Source organism: Ascaphus truei, chromosome 3, assembly GCF_040206685.1.
Source record: "Ascaphus truei isolate aAscTru1 chromosome 3, aAscTru1.hap1, whole genome shotgun sequence".
In the NCBI taxonomy this organism is placed as follows: domain Eukaryota; kingdom Metazoa; phylum Chordata; class Amphibia; order Anura; family Ascaphidae; genus Ascaphus; species Ascaphus truei.
The window spans coordinates 76,863,005-76,885,845 of record NC_134485.1 but is presented as its reverse complement, the minus strand read 5'-3'; the positions used below and the strand labels follow the sequence as shown (position 1 = coordinate 76,885,845).

Here is a 22,841-nt window from a genome sequence, read left to right as displayed (position 1 = left end):
GTATCGAAGACCTGTCGAAAGTCTCGTCTGAAGGCTGCGTAATCTCGGGTAATATCAGGACGCAGTTACCAGATCGGGGAGGCCCATGCCACAGCATTACCTGTGAGCAGACTATATACATAAGCTACCTTTTTCCAACCAGTAGAATACAGCTGCGGAGCCATCTCGAACTGGATCTCACACTGGTTGAGAAAGCCACGACAAGCGTGGGGGTCCCCTGCGTAGGGCTTCGGAGCCGGAATCTTAGGAGCTGAGGATAAAGTGGATGTTGAATCGGACTGCGCTGGCGGCGCAGGTGCAGGTGGTGCCTGTAGAGAAAGGTCCTGTACCTGTTGAGAGAGGAGAGCCACTTGATCCGTTAAGGCCTGGATTTGTTGGTACATGGCTGTCATCACCTCAGTCTGCGGGCAGCACTGGCGTAACATTATGTCGAGCCCACAAGATGCAGACCAGACCCGTCCCTTCTACTGAGGTGAGGAACGTATATGGGCACGCACCCGCAGCAAAAGGAGCGTGTCCGGAGTGTGGTATTTAGGCGTTACCAGGCCAGGTGATGTTTGCTACCAATACTTTCCGGTACCGGTGAAGAAGTGCCGTCGTTGTTGCCGTTTTAGCCAAGGTCAGGGATTGGAGAATTCCGGAAGGTCGTTGTCCAAGCAGGGGTCGAGAGCCAGAGAAGGACGTCCGCCAAGCCAAGTCGTAACCTGAGAGAATGAGAGAGAGAATGCCAGAGAATTAATCCAAGTGGAAACTATGTGGAGCAATGAATGAGTGGGAGGACAGGCATTATAAAGTGCGGTTGACCAATCAGAGGTGGAGGCAGGCCTGGAGGAGTGCGTGGAGCTATCCTGGATAGGTCCACTTGATTGGCAGGCAGGTGAGGACTCTTATTCTGGCAGGAGGTCCTATTAGTCTGCTGGGGGCGTGGTTTCACTGCTAGAGCAGTGAATAAATTATTTTCACCCGGCGCGCGCTGTACACGCGCGCGGCCGGGACACATGGCAGCCGCATGGGAGAGAGAAGAGCCAGCCGGAACGGGAGACCGCGAGGGATGGCGAGGAACCTCCAGGACAGCAGGAGGTAAGTGGCGCCATCGAGGGGCACGCACCACGGCAGCGGGGGTTGAAGAAGGTGAGGAGGGGCCAGGGCACGGGCGCCGGGATCCCAAACTCCTCACAGGTACGCACAGGAACTATGCAGAGTGAGGAAGAGGTGGACAGACAGGGATTATAAAGGAAGGTGCACCAATGACAGAGAGGGGAGGAGTAGAGAGAGAAGTGGGAGAAGCAGGAGATAGGTCAGGGGAGAAGAGGAGGAGACAGAAGGGGCAGTCAGGGGAATGACTAGATAAGAAAAGTCTGATAATAAAAGTCTGTGCGTGTGCCCCCTGTAAGCTGGGGATGCGCGCGCACAGGTTGCAACACAGGCGCGGCCCACACGGAGCAGGGGAAGACCGCAGGAGGGGGACGGAGCCAAGAGGAGGGGAACGCACGCGAGGCCTGTGCCCGCGCGATGGCCAGCAAAGGCAGGGAGGAGTACGCACGTGCGTCCTCCGTAGGCTAAGGAGGTGCACGCACCGGACGCGTCACCAGGCACGCGGAACGCCGCTGGCACCACGCGAGGAGGAGGCAACGGAACGGATGGCACCACAGGGGAAGTTAAAGGAGCTACCGCGGGGGAGAGGGAGCGGGGAGGATCAAGGCAGGGGTTAAGGGAGCGCGTGGGTATGCGGGACCTGCGGGGAACGCGCTGCGGCAAGGGGAGAGAGGTAGAAGGTGAAGGAGAGGAGTGGGAAGGCGTAGAAAGGGTGACAGGAGATGGGAGAGAGGGACAAGGAGAGGAAGGAATCTCCTGAGTCGTCACAGAAAGTAACTATTATAAAGATTCAGTCTTTGGCTAGAATGAGACAGAACGGTATCTCTGATCACTCTCCTAAAGATGCAACTCTAGTTGGCCACTCGTTTTTGAAAAGGGAAAAGGCACAAGAATACAGGTTTGCCAACTGCAAAAAAGAGAGGCCACAGTTATTGGTTATGTGTGAGAAGAACTACAACAAGATTAAAGTACTGGAGTTTTGGGATCCCGGACCAAGCGCAAATTACCTATGTACTGAAAAGGGGGTTGTGCTTTTTGCGGGGTAAGCCTGTGTTGGATAAGGTAGCTGTAGGCCAGGATTCCCTGGTATTGAATGAGCTTCAAGACAGTGCTACTGTAGTAGAGATTCTCTACCCTTTGGGCAGCTCAATAGTTAATTGACTGGCTGAGCCAGACAAGGGTTATCACCCTAGTGACAACGAAGCGTGAAACTTGTTGCCAAGGGAGTCAAAGAAGAGTTGGCAAAATGGAAAAAAAGAGCTTAAGCAAGAAGTCCTCCATGGGGTTGAAGAAGCTAAGCACATTGTGGAAAAGCTGTGCTTTGGAAAAGTTCTCCATGAACGACTAAAGCATACTGAATTAAAGTGCCTACTTAAGGAGACACTGTTTATGTACACCGGCTAGAAGGACTTTGTTATCGGTGTCCTTTTTAACAGCGGTCACGTATCTTGGTCATTAACCGATGGAGAGGTAGCAAGCCTCTTGCTGCCTCATCTCCTAACTACCAAATAACAGGCCCAAAGGCAAAAAGCAAGGTTGTTGGTAGGAGTGAGGATCGTCTAAAGAGAAGACTTTGCCCTGGGGAAAATCCAACACTAAATATGTGGTCACTCTTTCTTAGCCATTCTCCCTCGACCTAGGGCAAGGGCTCAAGAAAGAGTAGAGGGGCAGTGCTTCCACCGTTGTTAGGCCTAGCTACACACAAACAGGGGAGTAATGGAACAGGGTGCCTTCCCTGTTTAAGCAGCTGTACAGGAAAAGCTATGTAGCGAACTGGAGTCCAGCACTGAGCAGGTTCATTCAGAGTAGACGGTGCTAATTAACTGACTCAGCTAGCTGCTCTTTTAAAAGCCCTGCAGCATTGACTGCAGGGAGATCTCTAGTCCAGGGAAAAACCCTGTACTATTTGAGAGATCAGAGGGAAACTGGGTCTCTCTGGTTCCAGACACACACTGGACCACTGTGGAGAGAAGCCTGCTTAAGGTTTTCCAGACCCCTACCCCAGCCAAAGGTAACTGACCTCCACTCTGTGATGTATTTTTGTTGTTGGTAAGGGGCCTAGCCCCCCAACCTGTAGACAGAGACAATGCTGTCTAGTCAGCGCTCCCGATAGGAGATAGGTTGTTCGGTTTCCCTGTATCACTGTTTTTGTTGGTAAATGCAATTTTATGTTCTGTAAATTGTGACAAATAAAAGGCTATTTTATTTTCCTTTTAAAAACATCTCCTGTTCTAAAAACATCTGCACATCTCCTACAAGGGGGATATGTCATCTTATTTTAATATTGTACTGTACATGGATTCTTTTTTGTATAAGTCCAGTCTGTCCTTCCCCTTCAGGATGTAGCTGCCTCAATCTGGGTATCTATGTCATGAGGAGGAATACTATAGAACCACATTAACATGATTTAAATGGCCCGATCAATCCCCTTGATGACGTAGATAACCGAATATGGTCCTAGAGTATACCATCTCATGACGTATATATTCGGGCAGCTACATCATCAAGAGGCAGGACAGGCCGGACTGACTGCTTCTCACCTTCTGAGCTGCTCAGGGAGACACGGAGAGAGACTGCTTCTGTCCCTCTGCGCACCTCTTCCAGACTGGTGGTTGGTCCGGGAGGATTAACGATGCGTGGGTTCCATTCAGAAGATTACTAGCTTATATGGTCATAGACCACTTACTGGGACCTTGCCTTGATCACGTGCGGCTGCAGTGCAGTCCGGTGGCCGCATGTGATAGATGCACCGAGAACAGTATGTCTTACTACATTTGTATTCAAGGAACCTCAATTTTCCTTCGTGCCTTATATGCACTAAATTACTATACATAGATTATCCACTAGATGGTGCTGGTAATATACTGTGTTTTTAACATACAGGCTACAGCCCCCTTTTCAATGACTGGAACAAACCTCACCAAATTTAAAGGGCTTTAGTGCAGAATTACTTGAGCAACCAGTTTCTGTCTGCTCAGTTCAACTCTGCAGTGTGTTTGGGCTCCTGCATTTTAGGACCCTTTAACTTGTAACTGGATTTGTTCATTGGTCTTCACATCTGCATTGTTTCTCCATTCATCAACATGAAAATTCCTTTTGTCTTGCTCTGGTACTTCAGTTTCTTTGGATTTACCTGTGGAACTGGGTTCATGTATCAATTCCCAGCATCCAACCTGCAGCACAACTACCCTGATCAGAATTCAGCATCTGCCAGTGGCAGCTTCTCAAATCGCCGGTGAGTAAAACCATTATTAAATCATTTGGATGTTAACAAGCGTTATGCTTTTAAACTAATTTAGAGGGTTACTTATCAAACTCTTTATATATATATATATATATATATATATATATATATATATATAATAAAAAAATAAATAGATGATACCGTTCTGTGGCTAACGAAATGCTTTTATTTGTGCGAGCTTTCGAGATACACTGATCTCTTCTTCCGGCGATGTTACAACATGTTGTAACATCGCCGGAAGAAGAGATCAGTGTATCTCGAAAGCACGCACAAATAAAAGCATTTCGTTAGCCACAGAACGGTATCATCTATTTATTTTTAGATTATTGAAGCTCGGCTAACACGGTACTGATACCTCTACATGTGTATATATATATATATATATATATATATATATATATATATATATATATATATATATATATATATATATATTTTTTTTACAATTGACCCTGTGATTGTGCACCAGAATTGTCCCCTTAGTGACGATCTCTTGGCCTCTGGAATTGGAACAGTTAAAGGATTATATACATTTTTGTTCATAAAGCCTGCTGCATCTTCATTTTTTTTGATTGCATAGAAATGGGATTACAATGAGCAATAATCATATCATTTATTGTTTGCAGAAATGTTTTTCATTTAACACTATTATTTGTTCTTAGCTCATTAACGTGCAATAGTAAAATCTGCCTTTTGCTGCTGTATTAAATATGACGGCTTTTTGTAGTTTAAATATTTTTTTGCTCTTTAGCTCTGTACCTTTAAAAGTGTTCTTTTTACCTTTATGATTGCATGCAAGACTAGAAAGCAATGGTAAGAAACCCAATGGGGATTCCTACATGAAACAGAAAGCTACAAGCAACATCTATGGGCTGGCTCAGTCAGGGTGCTACGTCTGCTTGCTAGCGTTCGCGCCCCCGCTGCTTGCTCCTGCAGCCCAGCGATCTCTGCTCAAACTGCAGGAGTCAGGTCGCAGAATTTGGGGGCGTGGGGGGAGCGTGTAACGAACGCGTCACGGAGCTGGTTCGCCTTTATTGGCTGAACCAGCTCGCATCATGCGACTGTAGCCCCAAATTTCAATTTGGGTTGTGCCGGCAAAATGTCGCAGCAACAACACTGCACTTTGATGCCGGTGGAGTTTTCAGTTTGAAAACTCCCACCGCACAACCCAAATTTGCGACAGAAGTGTCGCATCACGTTCTGTCTGAGCTCAGCCGGATACAGAGTTAACTAATCACCCAGCTTTAGATTATATTATCTTTCTCATTGTATTGCGTGCAGAGATGCTTCCTACATTGGGCCAGATATGCTAAGCTACATCCAATCAGGGTAAAAAAAAGTCAGGTTACTTACATGGGTAACGGACATTATTGCCATGAGTTTAACGGGTATCCACTAAGCTAATTATATGCAAAAGCAATGGCCGTTGTTTAACTCATTAGCATAGGGTAAACGTTAGGTTATTTGCTTTAGTGGATAGGTGTTATGAGTAACCTAGCATTAATTTAGCTTAACCTTATCTTAAAATAGACTAATGGAGCTTAATGTATTTGGCACATTGTGGGTTATGCTGATGCAGAACAACTCAAAATACACCAGTACCAGCAACTGGAGGCAGCAGACAATGTGGGACATGGGTGAGGACAGGAGCCCATGTGAACTTCATTGTCCAAAAATCCCTTGTTGATATTTCTGAGAAGACAGCACTCACCAGCTGGTTAATTTACTGGTTCACTTATGTGAAATCTTAAAAACTCCCTGTAGAGGGCAGCCTTGGTCCAGAGTGGGCCACTGGCTTATCTTATACTTGACATCATGCACTAATTAATGTTTAGGTCCATATCTTTTTCTTGATTAGAGGGTTCATTGACATTAGTGTGTAGGTCATTTAATGTACGCAGTAGTCTTTTTTTTTTTAAATACATAACGCCAATATATATTATTACAAAAATGTAAGGTAACTTTTGATTTCGCAGGTAATCGCAGTAAAAGTCTGGAAATAACCAGGTTTTAGTTTGGTTAGGTGTACTTTGCAGATATGTGCAGAGGTGTCAACCTAGACGTACTAAAATAAGTGAGACAGAGTGACGCGGGGTAATGGGAAAGTTCCTTACTGGGGCTGTCTATGGAAGGATATTTGCGGAAAGGGCAGCTAAAAAGGAGTTGGGGAGGCATGGAGAGCTGTAGAGGGGGGGGGGCGCAATGGAAGAGGGACGGGGAGCAGCAGAGAGGGGCGGGGAGCAGCAGAGAGGGGCGGGGAGCAGCAGAGGGGGGTGGGGAGCAGCAGAGGAGGGATGGAGAACAGCGGAGGGAGGATGGGCAGCAGTGGAGAGGGGTTGGGCAGCAGCGGAGGGGGAATGGGAAGCAGCAGAGGGGGGGATGGGAAGCAGCAGAGGGGGATGGGAAGCAGCAGGGAGGGGGAGATGGGAGCAGCAGAGGGGGGGGGAGCAGCAGAGGGTGGGGAGCAGCAGAGGGGGGGGGGAGCAGCAGAGGGGGGGGGGAAGCAGCAGAGGGATGTGGAGAACACCGGAGAGGGGATGGGGAGCAGCAGAGGGGGGGTGGGGAGCAGCAGAGGGGGGGTGGGGAGCAGCAGAGGGGAGGGTGGAGAACAGCAGAGGGGGGATGGAGAGGGGAGATGGAGAACAGCAGAGGGGGGATGGGAAGCAGCAGGGGGGGGATGGGCAGCAGCAGAGTGAGGATGGGCAGCAGCAGAGGGGAGGATGGAGAACAGCAGAGGGGGGATCGAGAAGGGGGTGGTGGTGGAGAAGAGCAGAGGGGTATGGGGAGCTGCAGAGGGGTATGGAGAACAGCGGAGGAGGGATGGGGAGCAGCGGAGGATAAGAGGAAGACGCAGCAGAGGATCGATAACAGGGTATGAGAAGGTAGAGGATGACGTGGGGACAGGCGGGGGTGGATGGGCAGAGCAGGGGGGGGCCTTACTTCAACCAGGGCCCTAATTATGCTCAGCCTCTCCCCCGCATACTGCACTGTGCACTGCCCACGGCTCTACGCTGAGTGACAGGTGCCAAGCCCTGCCGGCGAGGGGGTGCGCTGCCGGTGAGGGTGTGTGGGAGGGGGTGCGCTGCCGGTGAGGGTGTGTGGGAGGGGGTGCGCTGCCGGTGAGGGAGTGCCCTCCCGTGAGAGGTTGTGCTGCCGGTGAGGGTATGTGGAAGGGGGTGCGCTGTCGGTGAGGGTGTGTGGGAGGGGGTGCGCTGCCGGTGAGGGTGTGTGGGAGGGGGTGCGCTGCCGGTGAGGGTGTGTGGGAGGGGGTGCGCTGCCGGTGAGGGAGTGCCCTCCCGTGAGAGGTTGTGCTGCCGGTGAGGGTATGTGGAAGGGGGTGCGCTGTCGGTGAGGGTGTGTGGGAGGGGGTGCGCTGCCGGTGAGGGTGTGTGGGAGGGGGTGCGCTGCCGGTGAGGGAGTGCCCTCCCGGTGAGAGGTTGTGCTGCCGGTGAGGGTATGTGGAAGGGGGTGCGCTGCCGGTGAGGGGGTGCGCTGCCGGTGAGGGGGTGCGCTGCCGCTGAGGGGGTGCGCTGCCTGCATGACAGGTATAGCTCTCCCCCCTGAGGCTGCAAATCCACGTGCTCGTGTAAAATCCGTGATAGTTGACGGGTCTGTATTTTGTATAGAATATCATCTATTGATTAAGCAAAAGCACCAACACGCTGAATCTGATTATCAAAGTGTTTTTTTGGCTACAGTAGACCTCAATTCTGTGAATGTTGTGTTTACTAAGCCGTATTTGGGTAAGGGCATGAGTTCCTATGGGATACTTTGAGATATTCACATGGATTGCACCCACTGATTATTTTTCTGTTCAGTTTCGTCTTCTCTTTCCTCATTTCCCCCTTTCTTTGGAGTGTTTACATATAGCCAGCACCATGGGGGGTTAATAGGGTCAGGTTTCCAATGGCAACGCGTAAACAGCAGTAATGGAATAATAACACATACGTAGTGACGCAGTCACGCCGGTCTGACGTTACGCTGGGAACGCGCAGCTTTTTTAAGTGGCGTGACAGCCAACGTACCGCGTGCCTGACAAAGTGGCAAGAGGCCTCAAAATGTAGCTGCACGTCTGGAATGTGATGTGTGCAATATTACTGAAATTATATCAGTGTTTGAATAAAGCTGGATAACTTTTTGCACTAACAAGGGAGTTTCCTCAAAGTTGTGTGTGCCAGTCACTATGAACTTCTTTAATTACCAGTTTTGATGCATTTACCCCCAGTTCTCGGACCGATGACTACAGAACCTTTTTTTTTCTTTGCAGATTACATCACAAATACTGTAACTTTACACAGTAATGGGTTAGGTTGTAGTCATTGTAGTAACAATATTAATAATAATCACAGACTAACTAGGAAAGTCAATATGATGCTGCGATAAAGCAGAAGGGTTAAGCTTGTTGGATCTATGTTACCATTTCCAGTAGCAGTTACCTTTGAGTGAGTGAGTCAAGATTACATGTGGCTCACTGATGCAATATCTCCTTTTGATTCCATAACAAATAATACTATATTAAGACAAAAAGAGAGAAGAGACCTAGTATGGACACTCATCTGATTGGTGTAAATAAGTTAGTTTAAAATAAATTTTATTATGTCAACAAGGATAAAATATTGGGTTTTAAAACAACTATGATGCAGCTGTGATCCTAGTGGGAGTTTTGAATCGAATTCTGGATCCAGTACCGATATGTATGTTGGCCTGAGTATATCAAAAGAAAAAGTGGATCCAGCGCTGTACGGATTTCATAATAAAGATATTTTATTCGCGCCACACAACGTTTCAACCAAAACAGATCTTTATCAAGTGACTAGGCATGACTATATCAGTCACCACAGATTGGTATAATAAAAAAGGAGATCAAGGGTGATCAATCTGTTCCCAACACGTATTGGGGAACATATAGTAGGCTCACCGGGTATCTAGAGAGCCGTTCTCTAGAATCATATGTAACGGGTGTTCCACCCCACCCAATCGCATATATATATATATGAATGTAAGGGGGAACATATATGTTACCAGGTGTGGTGCGTTATACCTGTCAGGCTCACAGGAGGGCTGAGCCTCCGCCAGTGAGAGCCTGGGGTGAATCTTCTGGGTCGTTCTTGATTTCAGCGCCTCCACCTGTGTAGGGTTCTAGGGATATATAGAAGTTTGTCTACACAGGACCCACATATACAATAACCACGTACTCAGGAATATATATAACCAGTTTACTGTAACGCAGAACATATATATGCAAGCAATAACACACTCTTATTGCGTACACTAATAACACTCCCCCTCTAGGGGTTATCTCCCCCCAGGTAACTCAGTCCTCTCAATGTCTCTTACTCCACTAGGAGTATACCCGCCCACCACCGTGTATCCCCACACCGTGTCCACAGCCTACCCCCCTTTTGTCCCGTGGTCAGCGCTGCCACTATGTGAATAGGTAATGTGAGAATGGTATAGGTTGGTGCACTTATGAAGGTACCTGCCGAGCGCTCCTGCACTCAGGCCAGCAAATAACTTCGCAAAGGATCAGTCGCTCCCTGATGATTCTTTCTGATCTGGAATCTCCTTGCACGGGGTCTGCCAGGGGCGATCCCACCCTGGAGATAGTCTCTGTCTCTGGGTGTAGGCCTGAGCCCAAGCCTCCGTTCAGGGAGCGCAGCGTCCGCTGTGTCCCTATCTATCTTTAATACTAATGGGATAGTCCCTAACTTAGGGCCAGTCCCTAAGCACCACAAGCTGGAGGAGTTCAGGACCTATCTGGGGCCTAAGGGTGTTCTGGCCTATTGCAGTGGGTCACTGACCCCTGCACTCACCTCCTTCCCCTAGCTCTCCCGGTCCTGCACTGCCTTGCTCCTCGCGCGCGAAATGTATCTAATTCCCTGCAAGCAGGGAGCTCCTGCAGCCTTATTGGCTCCCTGGCGTCACATGGGGTCCCCTAAGGCTCATGGGATCTGTAGTCCCTGGCTATTACCTTCCCTGGTAGGCTAGGGCTTTGCGCGCTTATCCTGCGCATGCGCGAACTCTGCCGGGCCTCCGGGACTTACTGCACATGCTCGATATATCACAAGATGGCGGCGCCCTGCTCGGGAGCCGCCGGGAACCGCCGGAACGCTAACCCGCTCCCTGCGCTGGCCCTCACCCTCCAGAAATGCCGGCGGGTCTATCGAGTGATCCCCGGCAGCGGAGAAAACGAGGGGAAGGTCGCGGGGCAGCAACACGCAGAGGGGACCTGGCTCCACATACAAATAATAATATCAGGTAATACTGGTAGTATGAAACTCAAAATCCACCGTTATCAGTCACCTTATACAGCGACTAGCTAGTGCCAAACACTTTGTAGCTAGTGGTGTATACAGTACGTGATAGCACAAAGGACAATTGTGGGTGATCTGTTTCCCACTTTGCTGGAGCAGTCCAATTGTCCGTGAGACAGGCTTTAATAAGGCATAGGTGAGTAAAGCAGAACACCACAGGTAGTGATGGTATAATGCAGCGATTCCCAAACTTTTTTTCCCGTGGCCCGGTTATTTTTACACTTCTTCTTCGTGACCCACTAAAATTTTTATCGCCTATAGGTAAAATAAAACAGATATGAATGTCCATACAGTTTTCAGATATTATAATAAAAAAGCATTTACTCTTACAAAAATGCAAGCAGTAAGTGAGACCAGAAATGAAAAGATTACAGCTCCGTTTGCGTAACCAGTTGTACAAGTGTCTAGACTCAGTTTTTGGGATAGTGAGCGCCCGTCCCACGCGCTGCTACACACTGACACCACAACGCGACTGCGTGACTTCCGGGTGTTGCGTGTTCTCGCGATACCCGGATCCTACAGTCTCCCACGTCACCGCACCTCAGAATGTTTCCCAATGAAACTGACTGAATGTACAGTACTACTACAGAGCTTCAACTGGCAACCAGATCGCAAGTCGCGTGTCTCTCCCGCCGCCGCGCAGCCTCACCGTTGGTTGGGCTACTTTGCCGCGAACGAGACTCTGAAATGGCGTAGTGAGACGCGGACGGAGTGCGTCGTTCGTCTCGATTAATTGAATTATTTATTCAATAGTCCCGATTCAACGTTATTTACTCGGATTTTAGAGTTTTGTGAAAAAACGAAAACCCAAGAACGAAACACCTAGGTTTTCGAGAGTTTTTTTAGGCGACCCGGCATTTTGCTTTCATGGCCCGGTGTCGTGTCGCGACCCACCATCTGGGAAACGCTGGTATAATGGATAAAACGGTTGGATACTAGATCCTTGACTGGGAGTTCTACAGAGAACTGACAGCTAGGTGCAGAAGAAGTCACCTCGGGTCATAACCTGCTAGTGGTAGTGGCAACGACCCGGATTGACCAGTAATTAGGTAATAAGTCAACACAGTGTCCCCGAGTGAGTTCAAAAAAGAGAACTGACTGCGAAGGTCATAGAATAATGGTCAGGGATAGTACCCATTGTGTAGGATAGACCAGGGAAGCGCAATCTTTTTCCCCTGCGCCCCCTGCTGGCTTTCCCCTCTCCTCGTGCCCCCCCCCCCCTTTCCCTTACCTTGATTCAGACATCCTGGCATCATGACGTCACGTTGTCATGGCAACGTGATGTCAAATGACCCCGCCGCGTTGCCATGGCGACGCGTCACCAGGAGCATCTGAATCAAGGTAAGTAAGGTGTGCAGAGGACCTGCAGCTCCCCTGGCATTAATTTAAATGCCTTCGGGAAGCGCGCAGGGCCTCTGTAAGCCCTGCACCCCCGCAGCGAATCTCGCGCCCCCAACTTTGCGCACCACTGGGATAGACCAATGAGATTATTTGTAAGAATTGTAACAAAAATATTGAGTCAGCCACAAAGTCCCCACATGAATTCTCAATATGAACTGCCAGAGCGGTAGCTGCTCTAAGTGTACCAAATAATACTATATCAGGATAAGGTAAAGCACTGCTGTAAAAAAATGTCCAGAATAGAAAGGAAAGCGGAGAAATCAATTTGTATAATGGTGTTGTATATTTATCCTTCCCCCACTCTATTTTCCTTTTCCAATTTATTCTTAGGCAATAGTGGTTGATAGCTCTGGTCACATAATTGCACTACCACATAGAAACCTGGATTGTAAATTAGGAGGTGTCAATAAATGTAGATTGTATGTATGTGTGTGTATATATATATGTGTGTGTGTATGTGTCCTACTTCCAGGACATCGTCTGCTATGTGGAGAGGTCTCTGCGGGCATCATCCTCCACCCTGAGGACCACTTCCTGTTCCGCAGAGACTCTGGTTAGACCGTTACTTTCTTCTCCCGGTGTGAGTATGTCGTCTGGGCAGCCGCCCACAATGAGAAGAAGCTCCGGTGGGCTTCAGCTGCGACATCAAAGGCGACCCGCCTGAGCGGAGGGAATCTGCGGCTGCGGCGGGAATCTGCGGCTGCGGAGGAACTTTGCCAGAAGACGGTGATGCCTTCTCCTGGCCGGGGGGTCATTGTGGGTGCATCAGCCCAGCAGCTCACCGAGGGTGCATCAGCCCACCTGCTCACTGAGGGTGCCTCAGCCCAGAAGAGCGTCCCGGGTGCATCAACTTCAGAGGAACAGGCCGGTACCTCCTTTCACTGCCGCTACCACGACTCCTTTGGCGCTGCCGGTGGGAGTTACAAGAGATTCATCCACCAGGGTGGATCCGAGGATCGGTGCTCTGGTGAGCACTGACCCAGTCAACCAGTTTCTACTGCGGTGTCGAGAGCGGGAGATAGCCAGGGAGGTTATGATGGCTGATGCAGTAGAAGAGGTTCCTGAGCTCAATGGCCTTCCTGAGCACGAGATGGCCTATGTGATGGCGGTGATTGGCTGCGGTCGGCGCAAGGTAAATGGGGAAACCGGGGTAAACCTATGGACATGTCACTAAGGCGAGACTTACTCGGACACTCTAATTGCCCCAGAGACTGAAATAAAAGTTCTTCCCCAAAGAGGGACAATGTAGTGCCGAGCCATCCTTGTAAAGATATCTTTTAATAATGATGAGCCTGGAATATTGCTGTTTAGTTCTATTTCACCTTTAGAAGGTGGGGGTTGCCGGCCGTTAACGCCCAAACCACCCTCTCCTATAGGACTGTGAAAACTAAATGTACTGATATAATGCCTAGTTCTGATGCGGGGAAAATTGTACACTGGTGGGATCCTATGTTCTAGGAGTATGTTCCGCACATGAATAGAACCAGGTTTGTGCTAGTACAAAAAGATGCGGTAGATCAGTGGTTGGAAGAGGGAGAGTTCACACCAGAAACAGGCCACAGAAATTATCAGGAACTGCAGCAAGGATATACTGTAGCTATGGGGCTAATTTAACCTTCAGGCCAAGAGGTGGTTAAGTATGAGGCCATATCGGAGGAGCCTTTATTCTGGGTATTGCCAAAGCAGGCTTGCAGGCAAAAACCTCATAAAAAACAGTATAGCTGGCAGAATAGTGATCCAGTATTACCGGAAATCCCATGGGCATGACTACCTCTATGTACCTGAGCCTCTAATGAGGAAAGTAGAGGACCGTAGGGAGGAATGGGTCAGGGATGCAGTCCTGGACTATGTCTTCCCGCTGCAGCAGCCGGGCTCATTACTATGAGGACAGGGTCTCTTATCTCAAAGTGTGGAAAGTAGGTAGAAACATCTACATAGACTGTGTAGAGTATATATCTGAAAAGGGTCAGAAGGGATGCTATTCGGTCACAGTACTGGACAGGGATGGCAAATTGGTTTGCAAACCTGATCCCACTCACTACTACTGAAGAGTATTATTATAGAGCAGGAACTGTACTGCAAATTGATAATGTGTGATGATTACAGAGCAGGATATGTGCTGCAAGGGTTATGGGTTCTCCTGTATAGGAGTGCCCGGTTATCCAATTATACACTTTGATGTTAATGTTATGTTGTGTTTCACACATTTATCAGTGGTACATAAATTGTGTGCCACATGCGCGGCATGAGGGATTTCACCATGTGGAGCGTGTAACCTAGTGCCCCTGACTTTGTGTTTCCTGGCCCTAGCATTGTAAGTCCTGGTAAGGTGCAGGCAGTGTTAAATCCCTGTCACATGGGCCAGCATGTGAGCTCCTTTAGTCAGGAGTTAATTTGTGCTAGTGCTAGTCTGGAAGCCGTTGGAGCATGTGCCGGCAGGGGGGTGGGGGGGTTCCAGTCTAACCTGCTCCTTAGAGAGTTGGGCAATATTTCTACCTTGCTTCATCAGGGGGTAAGGGGGTTGAGACTAGCTTCAGGGGCCTCAAGCCCCAGGGGGGCCCAGTCAGGGGAACTGTGAGAGAAGTGTTTCATGTATACTGTGTGTAAAGTGCCTCTCTGGCATGAGAAGGAAGGATCAGGACTGGCCTGCCAATAAATGGTGAACTGTTCCTTGCCTTGTATTACTGGAAGGGGTTCCTGTAGGGACTACTCCCTGCCTCTGGAGGCACTGTACCAACGAACCCAAAAGTCTGTCCTGTTGCTGCTTCCTCTACCATCTGCGGACACTCAGGCCTCCTGGATGACCACAGGTGAGCTACACAGCACCACAACCATACTATGTAGCTCCAGATCTCTCTTAGGGGGTGGGTGGGGGGGGGGGGAGAGAAGAGTGTATTACACTAGTTATGGGCCTATATCCCTTCTTAACACACACATTACGTTGTATGCCAATTTAAATGTAATAGATAATCCATCTTGACCAGGTAGACTTAGATAATACTAAGTGTTAGGTGTATCATCAATTTTATTCATATGGCAAAACACTTGAAAATCCGTTATTTTCTGTTGCCCTGTTTAATTAGACATAATCGAAATATCTCTGGTATTCAAATGGGAAAACAAAATCTGAAAATTGCCCTTTTTTCTTATGTGATTCTATCAATTTCCAAACCAGTAACCTCCCACACTTAATTCAAACTTTAGATACATTTGGTTGTCTATCTGGCTACAAAATAAACAATTCTAAATCAGTTGCCTTTATTGTAATAAATCTAACTACACCCCACTCGAAACAAATTTCTAAAGGCTTTGCCAAATGTGATCCAGATGCAAATTCCTGTTTTGGCAGAATAATATCAGTTAATTATAAAGGATTACCTCATCGCTTTACCAAGCTTCGACGTCCGATTCTGCTGATGTTAAAAAAGATACTTGCATGATATCACACCTGTTTGGACGCCGACGGCTGGTAAAATGTCTGAGAGTGGGTGGGTCATAATTAAAGTCCACGGGTCATTAGTAAAGAAAATATTTGTTTAATTATGCATACAGTAGGTGGCATGTTACCCCTGTCAAACTGTATGCTATGTTTCCTGAAGCTTACCCTCTTTGTTGACTGTTGTGTAATATCTTGGGCTCCATTTTACACATCTGGTGGAATTATCCCAAAATGTAGCCTTTATGGCAGGGTGTGTAAACCCCCAGGGGGACCGGGAGATTTTGCTGGGTTCCTATAGTATATGCACTTTTTTTTATCTGTGACTGAAACCTAACACCACCCCGTGTAGTGTCGATTTATGACGTGAGGTGTTAAATAGTCCCTGAATGTTCGTAATGTAAGAGTGTGTGTGTGTGTGTGTGTGTGTGTGTGTGTGTGTGTGTGTGTGTGTGTGTGTGTGTGTGTGTATGTATGTATGTAAATATAAATTGGTAAAGAGCCCACAGTGTATACAGCGCTTTACAAAAGGTGTGTGTGTGGAGTGGGAGTGTATATCAATAGTGTGGGTAGGTGTGGAAATGTAAGTGGCTGTATTACTAGAAGTGTGTGTAGATATTATGTGGTACCTATTGGTATACAGGGATGGAATTACATAGAGTATTTGTATGTGTAAGAGACAGCTGTGTGTGCGTATATATATATTTAGCGCAGTATGTATCGACATGGCCTTTAGCACTCATGGGAAGAGAGTTCTCTCATGTCAGAGTAGTGACTCATAAAACTTCGGTCTCGGTTTAGGCCATGGCTAAGTGTCCCGAGCAGTTGCATATATGTGTATTCATGCAACCGTTTCTCGGTGTTCTAAGATTACCTTTGAGTATGGCCACCTTAAGATCGTTCATTTTGTGGCCAGAGTCAGAGAAATGTTCGCCGACAGGACTGTCTCTTGTTCCGCATGTGATGCAGATTCATTCTCTTGTTTAGCCCCTGTTCCATCTCACCTATGTAGTAGCAGCCCCCTGGGCATTTCATGCATATGATGAGGTTCACGACATTGCTGGAGGAACAGGTGAACTTTCCTCTGCTTTTATACTCCAGATTCCTATGTGGTGTGTATATATGTGAAAAAAATGGCATAAGTGCAAACAACAAAGAGAAAAATATACTACCTAAATCGACTATGAAAGGGAAGACAATAATCTACAAAATTCCTGTTGGGTTAAATCGATAAAAGTCCAGTTCCATAGGTAGGAATGAAAAAGAAAAACAGATATGAAAATGAATGAAAGCACAATATGGTGACGTACTGTAAAAAAGGGTTTACTGCGCAAAAATTAAATGCCACTTACAATCTGGCGCAGTTAAAGCGCATTTTGGGAAACATCCCGGTTCAGCAATGGACTTGATGTGCTGTGTCTGTGGTTGTAGCCGGATACTCAGCCTCGCCTGTCTTAGTGTTCAATCTTCACAGAGCTCAGCAGGGAACACAACATTAACCCTACACATTTCGCTTTAAAAAGCTTCCTCAGGGGTATGTATGTCTTTATTTATATAGTGCCATTAAAGTACATAGCGCTTCACAGCAGTAATACACGTGACAATCATAAATAACAAAAAGTACAAATAACACATAATGGGAAGAACTGCTTCAGACATAAAAGTAACATGAAGGAAAAGTAGCCCCTGCTCTGAAGAGCTTACAATCTAATTGGTAGATAGGAAGAACGTACAAAGACAGTAGGAGGGCGTTCTGGTAAGTGCGTCTGCAAGGGACCAAGGTATATGTATGAGGTGTAAAATATCAGCCATGGAGCTACTCATATGCTTCCTTAAGCAGGTGTGTTTTAAGGTGGGTCTTAAAGGTGGATAGAGAGGGTGTTAGTCAGATATTGAGGGGGAGGGCATTCCAGAGGTGTGGGGCAGTCAGTGATAAAGGTTTAAGGCAGGAGAGGGCTTTAGGTACAAAAGAGGTAGAGAGGACATCCTTGGGCACAATGCAAGAGTCGGGATGGTGTACAGCGAGAAATTAGGGCTGAGATGTAAGGAGGAGCAGAAGAGTGTAAAGCTTTAGAAGTGAGGAGGAGAATTGAGTATATGATACAGGATTTGATAGGAAGCCAGGAAAGGTATTTCAGCAGATGAGACGCCAAGACAGATTTAGGAAAGAGTAGAGGGATTCTGGCATCAGCGTTTAGGATAGATTGTAGGGGAGACAGGTGAGAGGCAGGAAGGCCGAACAGTAGGAGGTCACAGTACTCTGTGACGAGAGAGAATGAGGGTCAGAGGGGTGATCACGACTCCCCACATTTTTCTCTGCAGATACAAGGACAGTTAGTCTTGCCACATCTGTAGGTAAGAACCCCGAGCAGCTGAGCAGCCAGGCGAAGGAGAGCACAGCTCACGAAAATATGGGAACCAGAATGAAGTTAAAAAAAATAGGTAAGATAAAAAATGGTAAGGTTTGATCTTTTCAGGAATTCATCAACGGCACAGGCATAGATCAGGAGTGATTCTCTTACGCGTTTTGCGCTGTTCAAGCTCTTGAACAGCGCAAAACGTATAAGAGGATCACTCCTGGTCTATGCCTGTGCAGTTGATGAATTCCTGAAAAGAATAAATCTTACCTTTTTTTATTGGCACTTCATTCTGGTTCCCTGTTTTTCGTGAGCTGTGGTCTCCTTCGCCTGGCTGCTCGGCTGCTCGGGGTTCTTACCTGCTTCGTATACCAAAACGGAGACGCGCGCATCTTTCTGGTACTTTGGATCGTTCATAGTGCTGTGAGTAGTGACTTTCTTCAATGCTGTTGTTATCATCATCTAACTACACACAGAGGGGGCTGTACAAACATGCCTGTGAGTGGGTTTACTGGCTTTGCATCTCATCCCAGCCTCTGTCTAAAAGCTGTGTTTAAAGCAGTATGCATTGGCTTAAAGATTTGCTTGTGTAATACGAGCTTGAGACAAAAGGTGGCAGTGTGTGCTCATTTGCATGTCATTTCCCAGAATCCCTTGCTGCAGTGGAAGCGCTGTGTGCTGGGCGATAATGGTGAAAGACAGGGTTGCAGTCCTGTCTAAGACATGCAAATGAACATACAGTAATATTTACAGTTGCTATATGCTTTACTGTGGAGGGTTTTTGTCACTTTTTTTTACCCACCATAACCTTAATAATTGTGATATATATATATATATATATATATTAGCATTGCAAACAATAATGTCATTAACAATTATCATAACAAAGTTTTATTTACTATACGAGTCCATCAAAACAATGTTTGGCTTTACAATTTCCATTAGGGCCCTATAATACTGATGTTTTATGTCATTGTGTTCCAGCAAATCCCCCTATAACTTATTCCATGTTAGTTTCAGAAAGTGTCACTGGTAGGCTATAAAACCTCACTGTAATCTTCTTTATTCTGGAATAAATATGTCCAGTCACTAACCATTGTAGATAAATCTTAAAATATACTGGACACCTAACAAGCTCCTATTGAACCCCCAAAATAACCACAACATATATATAAGCATATGAGTGTCACAGAGGAGTGCTACTGAGCATGGTAATATATATTTAAAACCAGAGACAGCACATAAAACACAGACAAAGCTCAGTTTTAGCACATCCAGTGAAAATCATACACGGTACAGTGCCTAAATATATATGTATAATTATCTATTAAGTAAAATGGTCTTTTAGTTTGACATTTTTGGCCAAAATTGTTGTAAGCCCCTGAGCCAACGTCAAATGGAGACTGTTATGAGAAAAATGTGTCAAGCAAACACATAACCGTATCACTTCACCTCAGACGCTTTAAGAAACAACACTCGAGTCGCAGCAAAGGCAGCCCTGTAAGAAAGCTTCCCCAATATGCATCACCTTCACTGCTCCTGTCCACTAAGCCAGTGTGGACAGGGTTAACTTCATGAGGAAACGACAGACGCAACTTCAAAGACCTGGATATCATCAGCACTTCCCCCCCTAGAATCTTTACTATGGGAGTCTGTTTGCTGCTCAGCTGTTTTCACTTCACCTCGGACACTCTTAGGCCGTACTTATTGTCCCGGCTACGGCAAAGCGACACGACTGCATGATATCATCCGTCACTGTTGTAGTAACGATTTCAGCTTAGTGCAGGAGACAAGAGATAGTGACCGGGGGGCGTGGTGGGGGCATGGCCGTGAGCGATTCGCCCTCATTGGCTGAACTGCTCACGTGCTGCTGACGTCACACGGTGGTCGCCGAAAAAAAAAAAAATTCATTGACTTCAGCGATTTAGGTCTCTGTGTTTTGCCGTCGCATCCATTATAGGCGCACACGACAGATTAAATCAACTTTGTTTTGGCACGACGTTGCCTTGCCATCGCCGTAGCCAGGACTATAAGCACGGCCTTAGAAACAACACCCACGTCACAGCAAATGAGGCTGTAACGCTCGGCCTGCCCACAAGCCAGACGAGACCCTGGGACTGAGGTGGAAAGGGATAATACCACACACCTAACAGTAAACGGGGGCGCAGCCGGAGTGTGGAAGTAGCGTAGATGGTCCGGGTAACAACAATAGAAAGAGTACCGTACTTGCCAACTCCAGCGGTGGTAGGTATAGTCCATAAGCCAATGGTCGTGGAGTGGAGAAAGCAGCGAAGTACATTGTCCGTAAGCCGTGTCCAAGGGATATAGAAGTCTGCAAGGTAAAGAGTCCAACGCCAAGTCCAAGGGTACCAGGGAGCAGCATAAACGAAGTCCAAAGCCAAAGGTCAATATCCAGGGAGGTCAGCAGAATATCCAGGAACAGGGACTGAAAGACAAAAGGGGCCAGGCAAAAGCAGACAGCACCAAGGTACATAAGCTATGCAGAGCAAGGAGGTAATGGTGAGGGGAGACTAAATAGGGGGGTTGGGACCTATCAGAGGAAGGGGAGGAACGGAGGAGTGGTCTGAGGAAAGACCTGATAGGAGGGAAGTGTTTGGGAAGCTGGGGCCTATCAGAGCAAGGGGAGGAATGGAGGAGCGGCTCGGGGGAGGACCTGATAGGGGAAAGGTGTCTGGGTAGCTGGGGCCTGTCACAGCGAGGGGAGGAGCGGCCCGGGGAAGAGTCTGATGGGAGAGAAGGGCCTGGGGGGCAGACCAGACGGGGAAGAGGCAGGGAAGTGAGTGGAGTGTGCGCCGCGTCATCGGGGGCGGAGTCAGGCGCCCGGCGCCCGTAAATGGCAGCCTGGGTCCGCGCGCGCGCCCCGGAAGTGTGGGGGCAGCGGGAGAGGGAGCCGCAAGGAGCGAAGTATGTTGCCGGGGAGCCTGGGCGGCATGTAGGAGAGGTAAGGAGGCGCTGGCAGCGGGTATGCCCGCAGCGCGGATCCTTACAGCAGCAGTCTTTGGTGGCAGCCAAAGGGTGTCAGCCATTTGCTGCCGATATTACAGCTGCTCTTTTATTTGTCTTCGGTAAAATATTTCTGATGTATATTAAAGCATTTCCATCTTCAAACTATATCCTGCTTTCACAGTTCTACCTCTGCACAATCCCACTTACTTCTTCCCCAACACCAACTCCTTCAATTAAAAAGGAGCAGCTATCTGAAACACATCCACATTCTTATCCCCCTGTATCTTATGTTTCCACTTAGCCTTCCTTTATAGATTGTAAGCTCCTTGGGGCAAGGACCTCCTTACCTTCTTCCATACTCTAGCAATGTATGTTAATGTTTGATATGTTATTGTTTTCGTCCTACAACCCTATTGTACTGCGCTACAGAATACCTTGGTGCGTTATAAATACAGTAAATGATCATAATAATAACAATGACAGTTACTATAATAAAACAGTGACCTTTTGTGTACTTATTGTAAATAGATACTTTGCATAAGAACTGGAAGTCTTTGACATCATTAGGAAATGACCCTGTCAGGAATGTTTGCTTTCCTTTTTCTTCTTACATTATCAGGAATACATTCAAGATGCAAGAAGTGCACAGTTTCTGTAAACTGTGTGTGATAAGAAGCAAACATGAGTGGTTTGTGAAGACAATGATCCAGCTGTACCTCTAGCACAGTTATTTCTCCTCTTTAGTCCTGAAAGATTCATTTGTACTGTGATATGGGTGTCTACCATTATGGAGTGAGCTGTAGCAGCACTTGGGTACACCATATATTGAAAACTGCACCCCGTGTAATTTCAATTTCAATGCCTCAGTGGCCTAATCCACAAAGCAGTTGCATAATTATTGCTGAAAGAGTAGTGGAATAGAGAGGGGGGAAAAGTCTACATAATTTGGTTACAAGATTGATTCTGCTCTCTTGCCAATTCATTTTATATTTCATATTTGATAGCTCCTTGGGATAGGCATTCACAGTCCTTTGTGCAGGTGCTTGTGAAATGCATCTGTTTTGAATCCTTTGTTAAAAACAGTGGCAGCGTTTGATTTTAATGGACATATTCTAAGAACTACAATAGTGCCCATCTGGTGCTACAGCATGGAAAGCCCCTATGAAGTGAATGGGGCTTTACGCGCGGTAGGGTCGAATCAGCGCTAATGCACTTGATAGAATGAGAATGTAGTAAATGGAAATATACTTTATTTTATCTTGTACCGTGGTATTGGGTAAGCTATGTGAGAATCTATGGGGTGATTCAATAAGGTTTGTTGCAGGATAACACACCCCATCCAGCTTTAACAGCCATTGACTTGAATTACAGTTAACAGTGGATCTGGTACGTTAACCAGCAACAGACCTTGGTAAATCTCCCCCTAAGTACGCAGTTACCAACCTTTTTTTTTTTAATATCATTACGGCAAAAAAATTCCAAAAATCAGCAAGCCTTCTACAAGAGTATGACATGATATACAGTGTACCTACAGTATATTTCTGCTTCTGTCTATTTTTTCCCTTTGTTTTAATTAATTAAGTATTGCATTTTAACTCTAAAATGTCTTAAGTGTTAATATTGTACTTGTTTTCATTTTGTATCGGTTTTCCTCTCCCCAACAGTATAATATTTAATAATTTTATATATGTATATACACATATATATATATAGATACATTTATCTATACAGTACTATAAACAAATGTGTTTTGAGTCTGACTGCAGACGTGGTGCAAAAGTGTTACATAAAACAGCAACAGATGTACGAAAGAAACAAAAACCATTTGGACGTATAACATTCTTTCTTCTTTGATAAATCTGGCAGTTTCTTTTTTTTTTTGCATCACTACTGCAGCTGGGATTACACCATTAAACAACCACATCAGAGAACTCATTGGGCTATCACTTTATAGACTCTTGTCCACTATTAGTTATACTCATATCACACGTTAGGAACCTCTGATCTTGGTAAGTTCTAATTGACGC

General features: G+C 46.8%; 1 protein-coding gene across 2 annotated transcripts in view; it reads left to right on the top strand.

Annotated features, from left to right (window-relative positions):
• Nucleotides 1-4,021: 4,021 nt before the first annotated feature.
• Nucleotides 4,022-22,841, top strand: part of COL26A1 (collagen type XXVI alpha 1 chain) — a 476,576-nt gene continuing 457,756 nt past the window's right edge. For both annotated transcript variants that reach the window (XM_075594341.1, XM_075594340.1), the window contains exon 1: nt 4,022-4,330. In XM_075594341.1, coding sequence (XP_075450456.1) covers nt 4,179-4,330 — 152 coding nt within the window. In that variant the 5' untranslated portion in view covers nt 4,022-4,178. The remainder of the gene's footprint in view (nt 4,331-22,841) is intronic.